Source organism: Anopheles darlingi, chromosome 2 (assembly GCF_943734745.1).
Source record: "Anopheles darlingi chromosome 2, idAnoDarlMG_H_01, whole genome shotgun sequence".
In the NCBI taxonomy this organism is placed as follows: domain Eukaryota; kingdom Metazoa; phylum Arthropoda; class Insecta; order Diptera; family Culicidae; genus Anopheles; species Anopheles darlingi.
Window position 1 is genome coordinate 36,449,403 of NC_064874.1, and position 13,980 is coordinate 36,463,382.

Sequence of the window (13,980 nt, forward strand, 5' to 3'; positions counted from 1 at the left end):
TAGAGACAATATATCTATTTATTCGCGTGAGCAATGGCTGGGGGTTGGGTTGAATGAAGCGCTCAGGGCTGCAGCTTTCTTAAGAATACAGTCTGGGCATACAACGTGTGCTTACTGTGACATCGTGTGAGCTACTTTGACGTATTTTATGTGAATAATCGTTTGCTCTATCAATTTACAAGGTGCCAGCTATAGTAGCTAAAGCCAATGCTTAGGCTACTCCTGCCCAATATTATTCCGTGGAAGATCGTCAGATCACCGAACGTAGTATCGAGCGAGAACGGAACAGCAGCCTAGTTATTTACATGCATAGATCGTAACTCCATTCGGAAACACACTCTCTTGGCTCGCTTTGCTTGCCAAACCTTAGTGGTCTATTTGCCTCACTCCTCGGTGTATTTATTGCAGTATTTATGGGAGGGATTAAGCTCGGAATCGAGAAAACCAATCGTCACTGTTGTTGCTGTTGTTTTTTTAAGTTGAGATAATTTATACCCATCGGTACCTTGACTAAATTATAGAACATACATGTAGATGAGCGAAGAAAACCACGACCTTTTACAACCTGACTCACCACAAACCTCACGAATCTTTAAACCGAGCTCTTATTTTATGGATATATTCCGAAGCCTGAGGCTGAATGCACGAAGAAACCTCTTTTGCCTTATTTTGCCTGCATTATGGGCTGTAAGGAACTGCTTGAGAAAAAATTGGTAGACCACGGTGAACTAGTGATACCGTATTGTACCATACTCAACTAGGAGTCGAGCCGAATTGGAAAAGCTGAAAACGAAATCGATGGTCGAAGAAGCGGAAGAAAATACTCACCACTAAGGGGAGTGTGGTCACCACGAGAATGAAAATCGCCGTTGGTAGCTCCGCCTTCGAATCCTTATTCTCTATTTCCGTTTTCCTATTCCATTCTTCGCTCTTATTCTCCCTTTTGTTCAGCTTCGTCGCAAAGTCGGTTTTCAATACCCTTCATTATTTCTATCGTCCACATGACACCCCGTAGCAAAACGTTTAATCACTCACAGAAACGCTCACAAACGATCCGGATCCTCGTCCTCGTAGAGTAACCGACTCTCTACACGAGCGCGAGAAAGCTGAAAATGAGATGAGAATGAAAGAGTTGAGAATGTCAAATCCATACAAATCCGGAGCGAGAATTTTTCCGCTCGTCTAGAAACCGAGAAAGGAGAGAATGGAGAATTGAGAATTGAGCTACCTGCAAACTACCTGTGAAACAATGCAGTAGGCGTTTTTTGTGTTAGCAACAGTTGTGGTTGCTAAGGAAAAATGATCGTTGGAATCCTTAGACAGCGCTCCAAGCGGCAGCTCGGAGAATTACTCATACTCAAAACGAGAATAGCTCACTTCTCAAAAATTTGAGCAAAAATTCTCGCCTTTTTCATTTTCAGCTTTCTCGCGCCCGTGTAGATGGAGTGTAACAGAAAATGCACCAAATGCACCCGATGCACGCGCGCACACAATGCACCCGTGCCGGTAAGGTATTGGTATGGACGTTGCATGAGCTTAACTCATATCCCAAAGTTAGACAGTGAACAGTGGAAATGCGAGTCAAGCCATGCAATGTTTGGCCAGTACTGGTTAGTCTCCGATCGGTGAACGTTGCCATGCAGCGTAAAGCTGCTTTCACATCGAGCGCGTTTAAACGCCAGTAATAGACGCAGCAGGTTTTTTGACGCAGAAAACACGGTTGTATCACATCAAAATATACGGAAGTGTTCACGCAACGCACCGAAAGCTATTTTTTTGAGCTTTTGAAGAGCTTAAAAGTTGGCGTTTTTTTTCGAATCTGTAAAAATCTACAGATTGTGGCAGGTTCTGAGCCGAATGTAGCAGGCTACGCAAGCAAGCCAGCGTTGCCCTTTGGTTTTGCAATTTGTTTTGGCAGGAATGTGTTGAAATCCGGGTAATAACTGTTTTGCGTGAAGATTAAACTATTTATCATGATTTTATAAGGTGGCGGTAGTGATATGGTGCTATTTTTCGTGTATTTTAAATCGACCTTCGCGCAACCTAGGTGTGAACAATAAATTAAGCTTTTGCGTCAAAAAACGCCAACTTTGGCGTTTTTAAAAACGCGCTCGATCTGAAAGCAGCTTAACATGCAAAACCGTGAACATCCCGCTGGAAGCGCAAGAAACATACGCAATCAAGGCTCTCGTTTGGCTGCAAATGGTGCGCAGATATAGATCATGGTCTTGATCTATCTAGGCCTTCCGATGCCTTTTCCTTAACACACCACCTGAAAGCGCTTCAACAAGGACGATGATTCACGTACCGAAAAGGCACAACCACCATTCCACGGACCAAGCCCGGGGAGCCATTTTGCACCAAAGGAGAGCTGACCGTGCAACCTGAACCAACCTGTAGTTCTAACCGAAAGGCAGGCCGCGAGCAAAAGCGCGAGAGTGTACGCGATACGTTTCCGGCATGCTTCGATAGCACCTCATCCTGGTGCAGTTCGTAGCGTTCGTAGTGTAAAGTGACACCAGCGTAGAGTAAATTTGCAAGAACAGCACCGTAGCAGCACCAGCGGCACCGTAGTGAGTTTACCTTCTGATCGCGCAGTTATAATGCTTTTTCGTGAAAATTCAAGACAACATGTGATTGTACTGTCCATGTACTCCATACTAATCACATCTCGATTAGATTCGTGGATAACGCATGTGGCATACAGTAACAGTGTATGTGTTGCATGTAGTGCAACGCTCTTCCATTCAGATAGTAAATTAACCAATGGATAGGAAGCGGTGTACCGATCCTCCATGTTGATACGATCGTCAACATTGCGGTGAACGCCGCATTTGAAATCATTGCACCACAGCCCACCTGGATGCGAACGATGGGCAGTCTAGTCGAGTAGCAACAAGCACAGTCGCAGCTGCAAAGCCGTTTGAGTCCAACATCCATCCCCCAAGTCTACTGTGCTGGACCATATTTCTTGAATAAAAACTTTAGCGATGGCAATAGCGCGAACAACGAATCCTCAAGTCAATTGCGTACATCATGGGAAAACGGAAGCAGTACACAGCAGCGGATGAGGAGGATTGCGGCCGAAGAAGACACAAAATAGACGACATCAAAGGAGTAAACAAATATTCCCCTGCATTGCTAGCCCAATCGACAATATTGCCCAACCAGTCGCGCATCTCGATTTCGGTTCGATTTATCATTCTTGTGCTAGCTGCTAAGCGTGCTACCGGTACTCATCTTCCAATTTCGAGTTGAGTTTGTTCAATCATTGTCGGAATGTACTGCTCCTTCCAGCATCACTAGCGCCTAATGATCATTTGTACCTGTTCCAGTTGTTAAGTTGAACACTCAATGTTACCTAATACTCGTTAGCTAAAGCCAATTACTGATTTCATCGTGAACATATATTTAAACTGTCAATGTAGAGGCAAGTAGCTGTAAGTCAGATAGGCATTCCAGTATTCTATCGTTCCGGAGATATATCCCTCTGACCAGTGCGTGTGATGATTAGTCAGGTGATCAAAAGAATATGTATTATTTGGGAGGTAATAGGGAGGCATACAATCGGAGGGTGTGGGATATCGTTTAAAGTAAAACAAGATTCACCCATCCGATGCACTAGCAACCGATTAATCGGTCGGTTCTGGGGTCGGATGCAAGACGCACGTGTTTCATACGAAAGATCATTCTCCTTCGTGAGCCAAGAGTGACTCCGGATGCAATACTGACTGTATATCGCTCGATCATCATCCGCATGCATCCACCCCTCTCAACAACCACCTACGCACGCCTTACTGGCACAACGCATTACCTTATACATTATACATTAGGCAAGCAAAAGTTAAGAAAGAGTAAAAGACGAAATAACACAAGCAACAAGCGATAATAAGAGCCAATGGGTGAGAACACGCTAAGAGCAAATTGCAGGCGCCAATTTATGTTGTAAAGGAATATCGCAACATGATTAAGCAAATGAGTAAACAAAACCGCGTTTGCTCGTGGCAATGAGCACTAGCATCGGCGGACCCCAAGAAACCATTGTCGGCTTATTCAATTGAACGATTAAATTATAACAAGCAAATACTTCAATCGAACATGGAGTTCGAGGCACGATAAGGAAACCGATGAAGGCGAAAGGGTAGAAAAGTGCACTGGAAGCCGCGGGACACAATGTATGACAAACCAATCGTGGTAGGGAATCCTGAAAAAGGCGAAGAAAGGGCGATACACAACATAAAACAAGAACGAAATTTAAAACCAAAACAAACTGCTCATGCTATGAGATGTTAATTGTTGAAAAAGTTAAATAAAAATGTACTGATAAACGAAAAGAACGTCTTGAGTGCTGAAGCCGAGCAGGTAAGGACCCTTTGCATTCATTAATAGTTATTAATGCAGCGAACGTTGCAAGTAGTTTAATATCTCATTCAAAAAGTGTTTCTATGCCACCCCATTGATCGGCGTGACGTCATCGATACGATGTGACGTCATAGCTGTTGCTTGGAGGCTCGCCTCTCTTGCTGCTCACACACACACACACGTCCGTATGCGTGTGTTTATATTGTCAGCGTTGAAGTGAGCTTCAAACTCAATCTCTTGCCTCAATTAATAAAGGTAGCGACGACTTCAGGACCTCTGTATGGACATTCGAATCTTTTATTCATAATCCTATTCATTAATAGTAACACTGCCTTTATACACATTCCTGTTGTGTTTCGTTCAACAATCGGCAACAAAGTGTGTAAGCGAGAGAGCAGGAGAGGTTTTTTTTCCTTTTCCAACGCCTCTGCGACCGTCATTACGCGCAAGTCCCAAGATCAAAACCCGCAGATAGTACAGGAGAACAATCAGTCGATTGGAAGAAAAAAAACCCGTAAAACTCTTCGGGATCGGCCACACCAGAGGTATCAGGAAACGATTGTTCGTTGGTAGCGAGTTTGGAACGAATCTGCTGTCGCCGGGCCGACCCAAGATGCAAATTTGACCGTGTCTGGGTGTGTGTGAAGTCATTTACAACGAAGCGCGCTTATCAGTAGCCGGGTCAGAGGCAGGAGACGGCGGGAACATTGTCGTTCAAGTGCCCTCAACAAAATAATCGCTCGTACACTCCAGCCCGCAGCCCAGCAAGCCGCGATCGCGTCCCGTGTTTCCCCGTCCACGCACACGGCTCAGTCTCGCACGGCCAGTGAAACCGAAAGCACCTCCACCTCTAAGTAGGCGCCCCTGGCGACGATAGCACTCCGAGCTTACATAATCCTCATCGTCACCTTTCTGCTGTAACCATGGCTACCACCGAACTACCTCGCGTTAACCTGGATGAGCCGCGCTACGACCAGAGTACGTACCTGAACCGTGCCAAGCACTTCCTCGTCGTCACCAATCCGCTGAATGCGTTCGCCACCGAGGAGCAGCTCGACCGGGCTGCCCGTATCGTCCGCGACTATCGGTAAGCATGGTCGATGGAATTGACCTGACCCCGACCCGGCCGTATGACCGTCGACACGATCACCGATTAATGTGGTTTCCGTTGGTTGGTTTTCCCTATCTTTCTCGCTGTTCCGCAGTGCCGGAAAACCGGTACCGGATGTGCGGAGCGTCGATGAACTGTGGAGCGCCAAGTACCTGTACGACAGTGCGTTCCATCCGGATACGGGCGAGAAGATGTTGCTGGTGGGCCGGATGTCGGCCCAGGTGCCCATGAACATGACCATCACCGGCTGCATGATGACGTTCTACAAATCGACGCCGGCCGTCATCTTCTGGCAGTGGTTCAACCAGTCGTTTAACGCGGTCGTCAACTACACCAACCGTTCTGGCGCCTCTCCCATCAGCCAGGAGCAGCTTGTTACCTCGTACTGCATGGCAACAGGTGGCGCTCTCGTGACCGCCCTTTCGCTTAATCGTCTCGTGCGGGTATGCTGTGTGTAACCCCTTCCTCCCATATGCTACAGACCCAGATGTCTCTCGTTAGTTGCTTCATTGACACCGACACCCTCCTTCTGTTTGCCATTCGCAGAATGCACCACCACTGGTCGGGCGTCTCGTTCCGCTGGCAGCCGTTGCCGCCGCGAATTGCATTAACATTCCACTGATGCGCATTCAGTAAGTATCAGCCTATCTCTTTCGTACCTTAGCAGCGATCGGCGATCGCGGCGATCGTGGCGAGTGTTTGGTTGTGCACGCGCGCGTAGAATTCCGCTGAGTAAACATACGCGTGGCAGCGTGGCCATGCAGCCTACGGTGCAGTTTTGCACTTTGCACTGCATCGACGACCGGTGATCGAAGGCGTAATCAGATGGGCGATCCAATGGTCCAACAACACGTCGCTAGTTACTCATGATGTCATTAAAAATAGAACGCGATGGCCGGCTTATGGAACGCGTGAAGGCACTTGAAATACTCGTAGACATCATCTCCGTGCAAGGTGTTGACGTTGTACGTTGTCGCGCGAGTTTATTTATGGACCTCGATCCCTTGTTCCTCGTTACTTACGCAGGATCATATGGTCGCGAGATCGCGGTTCACTCGCACGCTTCGTTGACGCCACATGTGTTCCACTTGAATTCTGTTTCGCAATGTCGCATTGCATTCCATTTGTTACTCTTTCCTTGCTTTTTGTCTTCCAGAGAGATCAAGAACGGCGTCACGTTGCTGGATAAGGATGGCAAGGAATTGGGTCAATCTGTGCGAGCCGCCAAAGAGGGCATTTCGGCCGTCACCTTTAGTCGTATCCTTATGGCTATGCCTGGCATGGGTATGGTTTTTCACTCTTACTGTTTTAGCATTCATCCATCCATCCCTAATGCTTGCAACCATTTGTCTTCCCTTCCAGTTTTTACTCCGGTCCTGATGAACAGTCTCGAGAAACGCGGATTCATTCGCCGTTTCCCGTGGGCCAACGCACCGATCCAGACGCTGTTCTGTGGGTTGTGTTTGACCTTCGCGACGCCGCTCTGCTGTGCGCTGTTCAGCCAGAAGGCGTCAATCTCCGTAGATAGCCTGGAGGAAGAGCTGCGAACCAAGCTGCGCAAGGAGCGCCCCGAGCTGGACGTAGTGTACTACAACAAGGGCCTCTAAGGAGGCAAGCGGAAAATCCTCAACAGCCATTGCCTCAGGAAAGCCTCCATGGGTTCCATGGACTCGGCGGAACGGCATTTAATCAATCGCGGTGCATATCCATTTTCTTTGATCTGGCGCCTGCAGCAAGCAGGCCCGGGCATTGTGGTTAGGATAGGTTTTTAAGGAAACATCCCCCTGTAACTCCACTTATCTTTTTCGGCCATATGCGCTTGCTTACTTACTAGTGCAATTTTCCCTTTCTCTCTCAATCTCTCTTTGTTGACTAGTTTTTAGGTTCCTATTGTGCTCGGTTATAATACGCGCTGCGATGGCCTCCTCGTACGATACGATAGAACATTTTCAAAGTGCACGTGACAATAAGTGTGTGTATTTACCTGTATGTATGTGCGTGTGTAGCTGTTCGGCCGTATCATGGCCAATCAATCGGACAGTGTATACTCTGGCGTTGTTGAGCCTGCATTTAACCTGCCCCTGAAACCAATAAACCATCAAGGTGAACCCAGAATAGAAGCAATGAAAGCAATCACTTGTGGAATTTATCTTTCGTTTCCCGTTTTTTTTCGTTCGAAAAATCAGGTGTTTCTATGATCATATTAGATCCTGAAACCTATCTAAGACCATCTGAGACACTGAAGCTGAGACCTCCGTTATCTTCTTTCACCAAATTTATCAACTTTATGAAGTTCGCATGTTTGAATTTGTTAAGCATCCACTTATGGTCAATAGGTTGCATCGAAAAGGAACAGAGCGATAAGGTGCAAGCAGCTAATCGGTCATACTTTTTGCCGGTGGATACAAATTCGTACAAGCAAATCGGTTGAGGAGGACGAACGGCATCTCCATTAATTGCACGGCTCTACAGGCTCGATCTATATCCATTAGTATTTAGAGACGCAGACATATTTTTCGTTTCCGCAAGTTTAAATTGAAATTAGTTTATTTCCACGTTTTACAGTTTCATTTGTTTGCATCGTTTACCTTCATCGTTATGATACAGATCAGTACTCCAACTATATATTTTGCTGTAGACGCCTCTTACTTTTGGGTTTTTGAATGTGTGTGTTTTCCTGTGTTTATGTATGAATGTTTGATAACAGCTTCATAAACGAACAAAATCTAGCATATCGTGCAGTATTTCGGTGAAGCAGTACAAAAGGCGAAATCATATTTAAACTCCACCATTTTCCTTCATTATCTCTGCTCCGTGATACTGCTTTTCGCTCCACCCTGCCACTTTTTGCTTATATACCATTTTTATGCCAGAATCAGTGCACCAAAACGGCACCGATTCAACTGGTTCTATATGGGAGAAAATGGAACAAGAACCATTCCCTCCTCGACATCCTGCAACATTTCCCAACGTCTGCTGCTGCTGAACACACATCAAGGAAGCCTGAACCATATGTTGCTTAACTACATTCGACTAATCTGCACGTGCACCGCCCGAGCAGGAGTTTGCCAGAACTCTAGCTTTGGCAAAGCCAGTTACTCTCACTCTGATGATTTCCATTTTAGTTACCCCTGTCCCGCTGTGTTTCTGTGATTTCATGGCGCAGTATCGCTACACTATCAACGTTAAAATGTATTTGCCCTCTAACCCCCTCCAGCCAACAAATTTTGTGGCGGAGAGAACAACGGGGCCCCGTGAAGGTGATATAAATAGTGTAGAGTCCATTTCACCGTGCCCACTGTGGTGGAAACATAATTTAAATTCAGTGAGTGGGTGAGGTCGTGCTCCGCACGCAATTTTTCACAAGACATTTCGCTTTCGCCCGCTTGGTGTTCCTTCTGGCCTGTAGCAACAGCATAACACGATGATAGCTAGTATAAACCCAAGCAACCAGCTGCATCCTACATTCCACACACGTACACCTTCTCCTGTGCTACAAACCCTATGTCTGTTATCATCGGTGGTCACACAAAACACTTAAACAGCTAAGATGACGCCGCTACTACCCTTCCCATTACACGTGGGGTACGGTAGATTGCAGAAAGTTTAGATTTTCCACAGTATAATGCATATTTTCTCTCCTCTTTTCGCTCTCTTTTAACTTAATTTATTATGCATCTCAGCTCGGGGTCGCCAGGACGATGCCGCTAATCACACGCCATTCGCAAACACTCACCGCCACTCCCGGGATCAATCCCTATTGATCAATTTTCACGATCGCTCACACTTCAACGTCGACTATAGCAGAGTAATCTCACTAGCTGTGCCCTCGGTCGGGAGGCGGAACCGCTTTTCAGATGCTATTGGATGCAGGGAGTGAAGTTTCGAAAGGTGAAATAGCATAATGGTGTTGTGGCCATCGTCGCCTCAAGACTATTTCTGCTGGTTTTTTTTTCTTCTTTTTTTTTGTTGTAATATTAATCCAGTCGTAAGAATGTGTAGATTTAAGAAGAGGCCGGTTCTGCCGATGGTATGCTACTGTGTCGTTTCTTTGCACTCGGCTCATCCTCGGGCACCTCAGCGGAGCTGCTATTCTCATCTTCCGGGTCGGGCGCCGTGCGGGATCCTTCATCATCGGCCGCTTCAATGGCGGCACTGTCGGATACTGCCGATTTCACCAAGGATGCCTGATTGTCGCCCTTGTTTTCCTTGGCCGCCTCCTGCTCTGCCGCTTGCTTGGCTACCTCAATGCGCTTCGTTAGCTCGTTGTGAAGCTTGCTGATAACTTCCGGGCGAGACTGTAAAACCGGACAAAGTGGACATGGTTAACAAGATATTGCTGAGACAACAGAACCGCGCAACAGAGAAACATACCATCACCAGAAACACTTTAATCTGTCCCGTGCTGTCGATGGCTGTTAAGCGTAAGCTTTTCGGGCTTGGAGTTTGGGCAATCATTCCGGACCAGACCTGCGAACCATTATTACTTATTAAGCATACTGTTGCTACGATATCGTCGTTCGCCGCTTACCTTGGTGTTGATCAGAACGCGCAGATTACCGGACTGCCGAAATACGACGCGAGATTCGTTATTTTCCTTGTCGTTCAGTCGCAGTGTGCCGTGGCCTCGCTCTTCCCAGTTTGATTTCGCGAACGCAAACAGCTTGCACGCTATCTCCACCACATTGCACTCGTCTTCCTCGCCCGTAATCGTTTCCACCTCCTCGTACTTACGCTTCAACGCACCGCGACTTTCCTCATACCGGCGTGCGGCTTCCTCTAGACTTTCGCGGTCTTTTGGCTCGCGGCTGCTGCTCGTGCCATCGGAGGAATCTGAACCATCCTTACCACATGCGGCAGTAGCCGCGGTCGAGGTGGTGCTGTCCGACCCGACAGTGCCACTGCCATCATTGGCCCCATTACCGGTGCTTCCCTCGCCAGCGCCAGTGCCACCGCCACCTACACTGGTGGCGAAGGAAAACTCCGTGGTCGGCAGTGAGTTCACCCCGCCGGTAGTGCTGGCTAGGTTTTCACCCGTTACTCGCTCGTGAACATTCTGACCGAACACGAACCCGGATGCTTCACTAAGGGTCGATTTGCTAACGTTGGCGAAAAGGTTCGATTTCGGTAAGGAAGAACTCTTTAGCTTAGCCAACGGGTCCACGACAGCGACGTTGTTACTGTTGGTGCTAGTTGGGCTCCCTTCATTATCACCCGATGCCACCGTCGCCGCTGACGACGAAGACGCTGCCGCTGTTGCTCCCTTCGTATCAACGTTTTCCGACTCGCTGGGATCTTCCTCGCTCTGTTGCGTCTTGAGGAAGGGGTTCGATGCAGCAGGTGTCGATGTAACCGCATCATTGCCGTTTCGATCCGAACCGTTGCCTTCCGCCTTGCCGGCGCCTATTCCGCCGAAGCTCAGCTGCGATGGTTTCAGCACGCTTGGTTTCAGGTTGAAGCTATTGCTGCTACCCGTGGTGAACGACGGAGACGACGAGACGCTGTTACTGGATGATGATCCACCACCGCTGCCGCCAAGGAAGGAGGAAGCGCCAAATGTGGACTGGCGAAGGATGCTGGACTTCAGCTGGAAGCCGGAGGTCGCTTGTACGACGCCGCTCGAACCGTTGCTGCTGTTGGATTGCGAGGATTCTTGCTCTTCGTTCAACATGTTGTCGTCTCCTGGGTGATGCAGAGCACGTAATCAAGGGAAGTAAATTGAATTGTGGATTATTACTCAGCCAACTTGTCCAGTGAGCGGTCTTCTCAGCGTCAACCAGATCATCGGCGCAGCCGAGCATCACTCCAGTCTTCACTGCTAAATCTGATACGCAGCGGAATCGCTAGACAGCCAAAAGTAATGGCCTACTTACTTTCAACATTCGCCATTCGGCAGAAGCGTTTCCTTCTGCTTTGGTTTACGATAAACGGCACACCTCGGGCACGGTGACGGAAACTTCCAGGATGTGTGCGCTAATCTTTTGTGTTGATGTTACGCACAGAAATCTCGGGGTAGGCTTGTGCTCTAGATGTTTCTGCGTGCCTTGCGAAAGATACCACGCACAACGCACGTCGTATGGGAGCAAAGCCAACAGTTTCCCGGACCAAACAGCACCGAAACACAGTCTTTCGCTAAAAACGAACGCGGAACCCCTTCTCGGGCGGCAGAGCTGGAGGCAAAGGTGGACGAATAAAATGACTATACTTGTCAAAACAGTCGCCGCGAACCGCGAAATATTAACGAAATATCACTCTAGCAAATAAGGCCCTTATTGCATTAGCATTAAAATAATTCATTTATCGTAGCATTAAATAAATTAAACTATAATCTTTTTCGTTTCAGATAAAAAAAAGCCGATCTGCCTCGTGGCCTGATGGCTCAACCCTGAGATTGCAGCTGTCAAATGTTTTCTTGACTTTTTGCTTTTCCTCTTTTTCTTCCATTTTCTTTTTCCGAGTCGTGCCGAGTGTTGGTGATTTTGTGTTGCTGCAAAAACGGGCCCATTTTTCCACAAATAAACGCTTTCTCGCTTTCCACCTGATTGCGACCAGCATCGGAGTAGGCTACTGAAGATAAAGGCGGGTGAGGCTGCGTGTTCCTCAGCATGTCTCTGTCCAGCGTGCTACCAGCGCCAACCAATCCCGTTTGGGATCGGGATGACGAGCGCAAAATGAAAACACCATCGATGGGCGCGTTGGTCAGTGCCAAGGTCGCGGCGCCACCGTATGGACAACGCAAAGGTTGGATCCCGCGAAACGAGGCCGACTTTGGTGATGGGGGCGCCTTCCCGGAGATTCACGTCGCGCAGTACCCGCTTGGTAGGAAACACATCGTCGAAACGGAGTCCCTCGAGGAGCCAGAGGAGTAATGGCTGCTTTCTTTCCTCTCTGTATCTCTTTCCAGGCATGGGTGCACCCGGAAATGCATCCAAGAAATCGAACGCTCTCGCGGTTCAGCTGGACCAGACGGGAAAAGTCAAGTACGATGCCATCGCTAGGCAGGGCCACTCGAAGGACAAGATCGTGTACTCGAACATTAACCAACTGCTACCGGCTGAAGTGTTGGCTGAGGATGCGGAAGAGTTGCAGATGCCCGACCAGGAAACGATAAACGATATCACGGAAAGTACGCGGAAAGCGCTCGAGAAGCTCACCAATCAGAAGATTGTCTCGGCTATGCCAGTACGAGCGGCGGAGAAGCAAGCTCCAGCCCAGTACATCCGCTACACACCGTCACAGCAGGGTGATGCGTTTAATTCAGGCGCCAAGCAACGCATCATTCGCATGGTGGAAGCCCAGGTGGATCCGATGGAACCACCGCGATTCCGAATCAACAAAAAGATTCCCCGGGGTCCACCTTCGCCACCTGCTCCGGTGCTCCACTCGCCGACCCGAAAGGTGACGGTAAAGGAGCAAAAGGAGTGGAAGGTTCCGCCCTGCATTTCCAACTGGAAGAACGCCAAAGGGTACACCATCCCGCTCGACAAGCGACTGGCAGCGGACGGGCGCGGATTGCAGCAGGTACACATTAACGAAAAGTTTGCCAAAATGGCCGAGGCGCTGTACATTGCCGATCGGAAGGCGCGTGAAGCGGTGGAAGCGCGAGCACAGCTGGAGAAGAAATTGGCCCAGAAGGAGAAGGAAAAGAAGGAAGACATGCTGCGAGCGATGGCACAACGGGCGCGTGACGAGCGTGCCGGTATTCGGCATCCGGATGCGGCCGGCGATGGTCCCTCGACATCGGCCGATCTGCGCGAGCGAGATGAAATCCGTGCCGAGCGTCACCGGGAAAGGGCCCGCGATCGCAACCTGGCACGTGCGGCCCCGGAAAAGCGCTCCAAGCTGCAGCGCGAACGCGAGCGAGACATTTCGGAGCAGATTGCTCTGGGAATGCCGGCGAAGAGCCAGCTTTCGGGAGAGGCGCAGTTCGATCAACGACTGTTCAACACCTCGAAGGGCATGGACTCGGGTTACGGGGACGATGAGGCGTACAATGTGTACGATAAGCCGTGGCGTGAGTCCGGCACGCTCGGACAGCACATTTACCGGCCGAGCAAAGCGCTGGATAACGATAACTATGGTGCTGATCTGGAGAAGATCGTCAGCACGAACCGCTTCGTGCCGGACAAAGAGTTTAGCGGTACGGATCGCAGCGGGCAGAATGTGCGGCAGGGACCGGTTCAGTTCGAAAAGGAGGAAGATCCATTCGGTTTGGATCAGTTCTTGACGATGGCCAAGAAAGCACCGAAGCGAAAGGAAGATTCTTCCGCTGGACCCAGCGGCAGTGGCGGTGGTGGAAGCAGCCGTGACAAGGATCGCAAGAAGCGTCGCGATTAGGTTGATTAGAATGGCGACTTTCCAAACGGTGGCATACCGTTTTTTTACTTTTCGTTTAGGGATTCACGATAAAACTCAATAAAGTAACTTTAAGAAAACGTAGCAGAGTTCGTCAATCACTATGGGATTTAACGAATTTCAGTCCAAACTGTTAATTAGTTTCAACTACC

At 48.7% G+C, this 13,980-nt stretch overlaps 3 protein-coding genes across 3 annotated transcripts; 2 read left to right on the plus strand and 1 right to left on the minus strand.

Moving 5' to 3' along the window:
- Nucleotides 1-4,814: 4,814 nt before the first annotated feature.
- Nucleotides 4,815-7,831, plus strand: LOC125951692 (sideroflexin-1-3). The gene is made up of 5 exons (XM_049680666.1): nt 4,815-5,449; nt 5,568-5,916; nt 6,020-6,105; nt 6,630-6,757; nt 6,836-7,831. Exons 1-5 carry the CDS (start codon nt 5,286-5,288, stop codon nt 7,078-7,080), a joined length of 972 nt encoding a protein of 323 aa, XP_049536623.1. The 5' UTR covers nt 4,815-5,285; the 3' UTR covers nt 7,081-7,831.
- A 129-nt stretch (nt 7,832-7,960) lies between these two features.
- Nucleotides 7,961-11,661, minus strand: LOC125951691 (ran-binding protein 3). Its single transcript, XM_049680665.1, has 4 exons — nt 11,347-11,661; nt 10,005-11,155; nt 9,848-9,943; nt 7,961-9,771 (listed from the first exon to the last, which is right to left on the minus strand). The coding sequence occupies exons 1-4, from the start codon at nt 11,360-11,362 to the stop codon at nt 9,478-9,480; spliced, it is 1,557 nt and encodes a 518-aa protein (XP_049536622.1). The 5' UTR covers nt 11,363-11,661; the 3' UTR covers nt 7,961-9,477.
- A 279-nt stretch (nt 11,662-11,940) lies between these two features.
- On the plus strand, nt 11,941-13,905 carry LOC125959887 (puff-specific protein Bx42). The gene is made up of 2 exons (XM_049692873.1): nt 11,941-12,292; nt 12,378-13,905. Exons 1-2 carry the CDS (start codon nt 12,079-12,081, stop codon nt 13,808-13,810), a joined length of 1,647 nt encoding a protein of 548 aa, XP_049548830.1. The 5' UTR covers nt 11,941-12,078; the 3' UTR covers nt 13,811-13,905.
- The last annotated feature ends 75 nt before the right edge of the window (nt 13,906-13,980 follow it).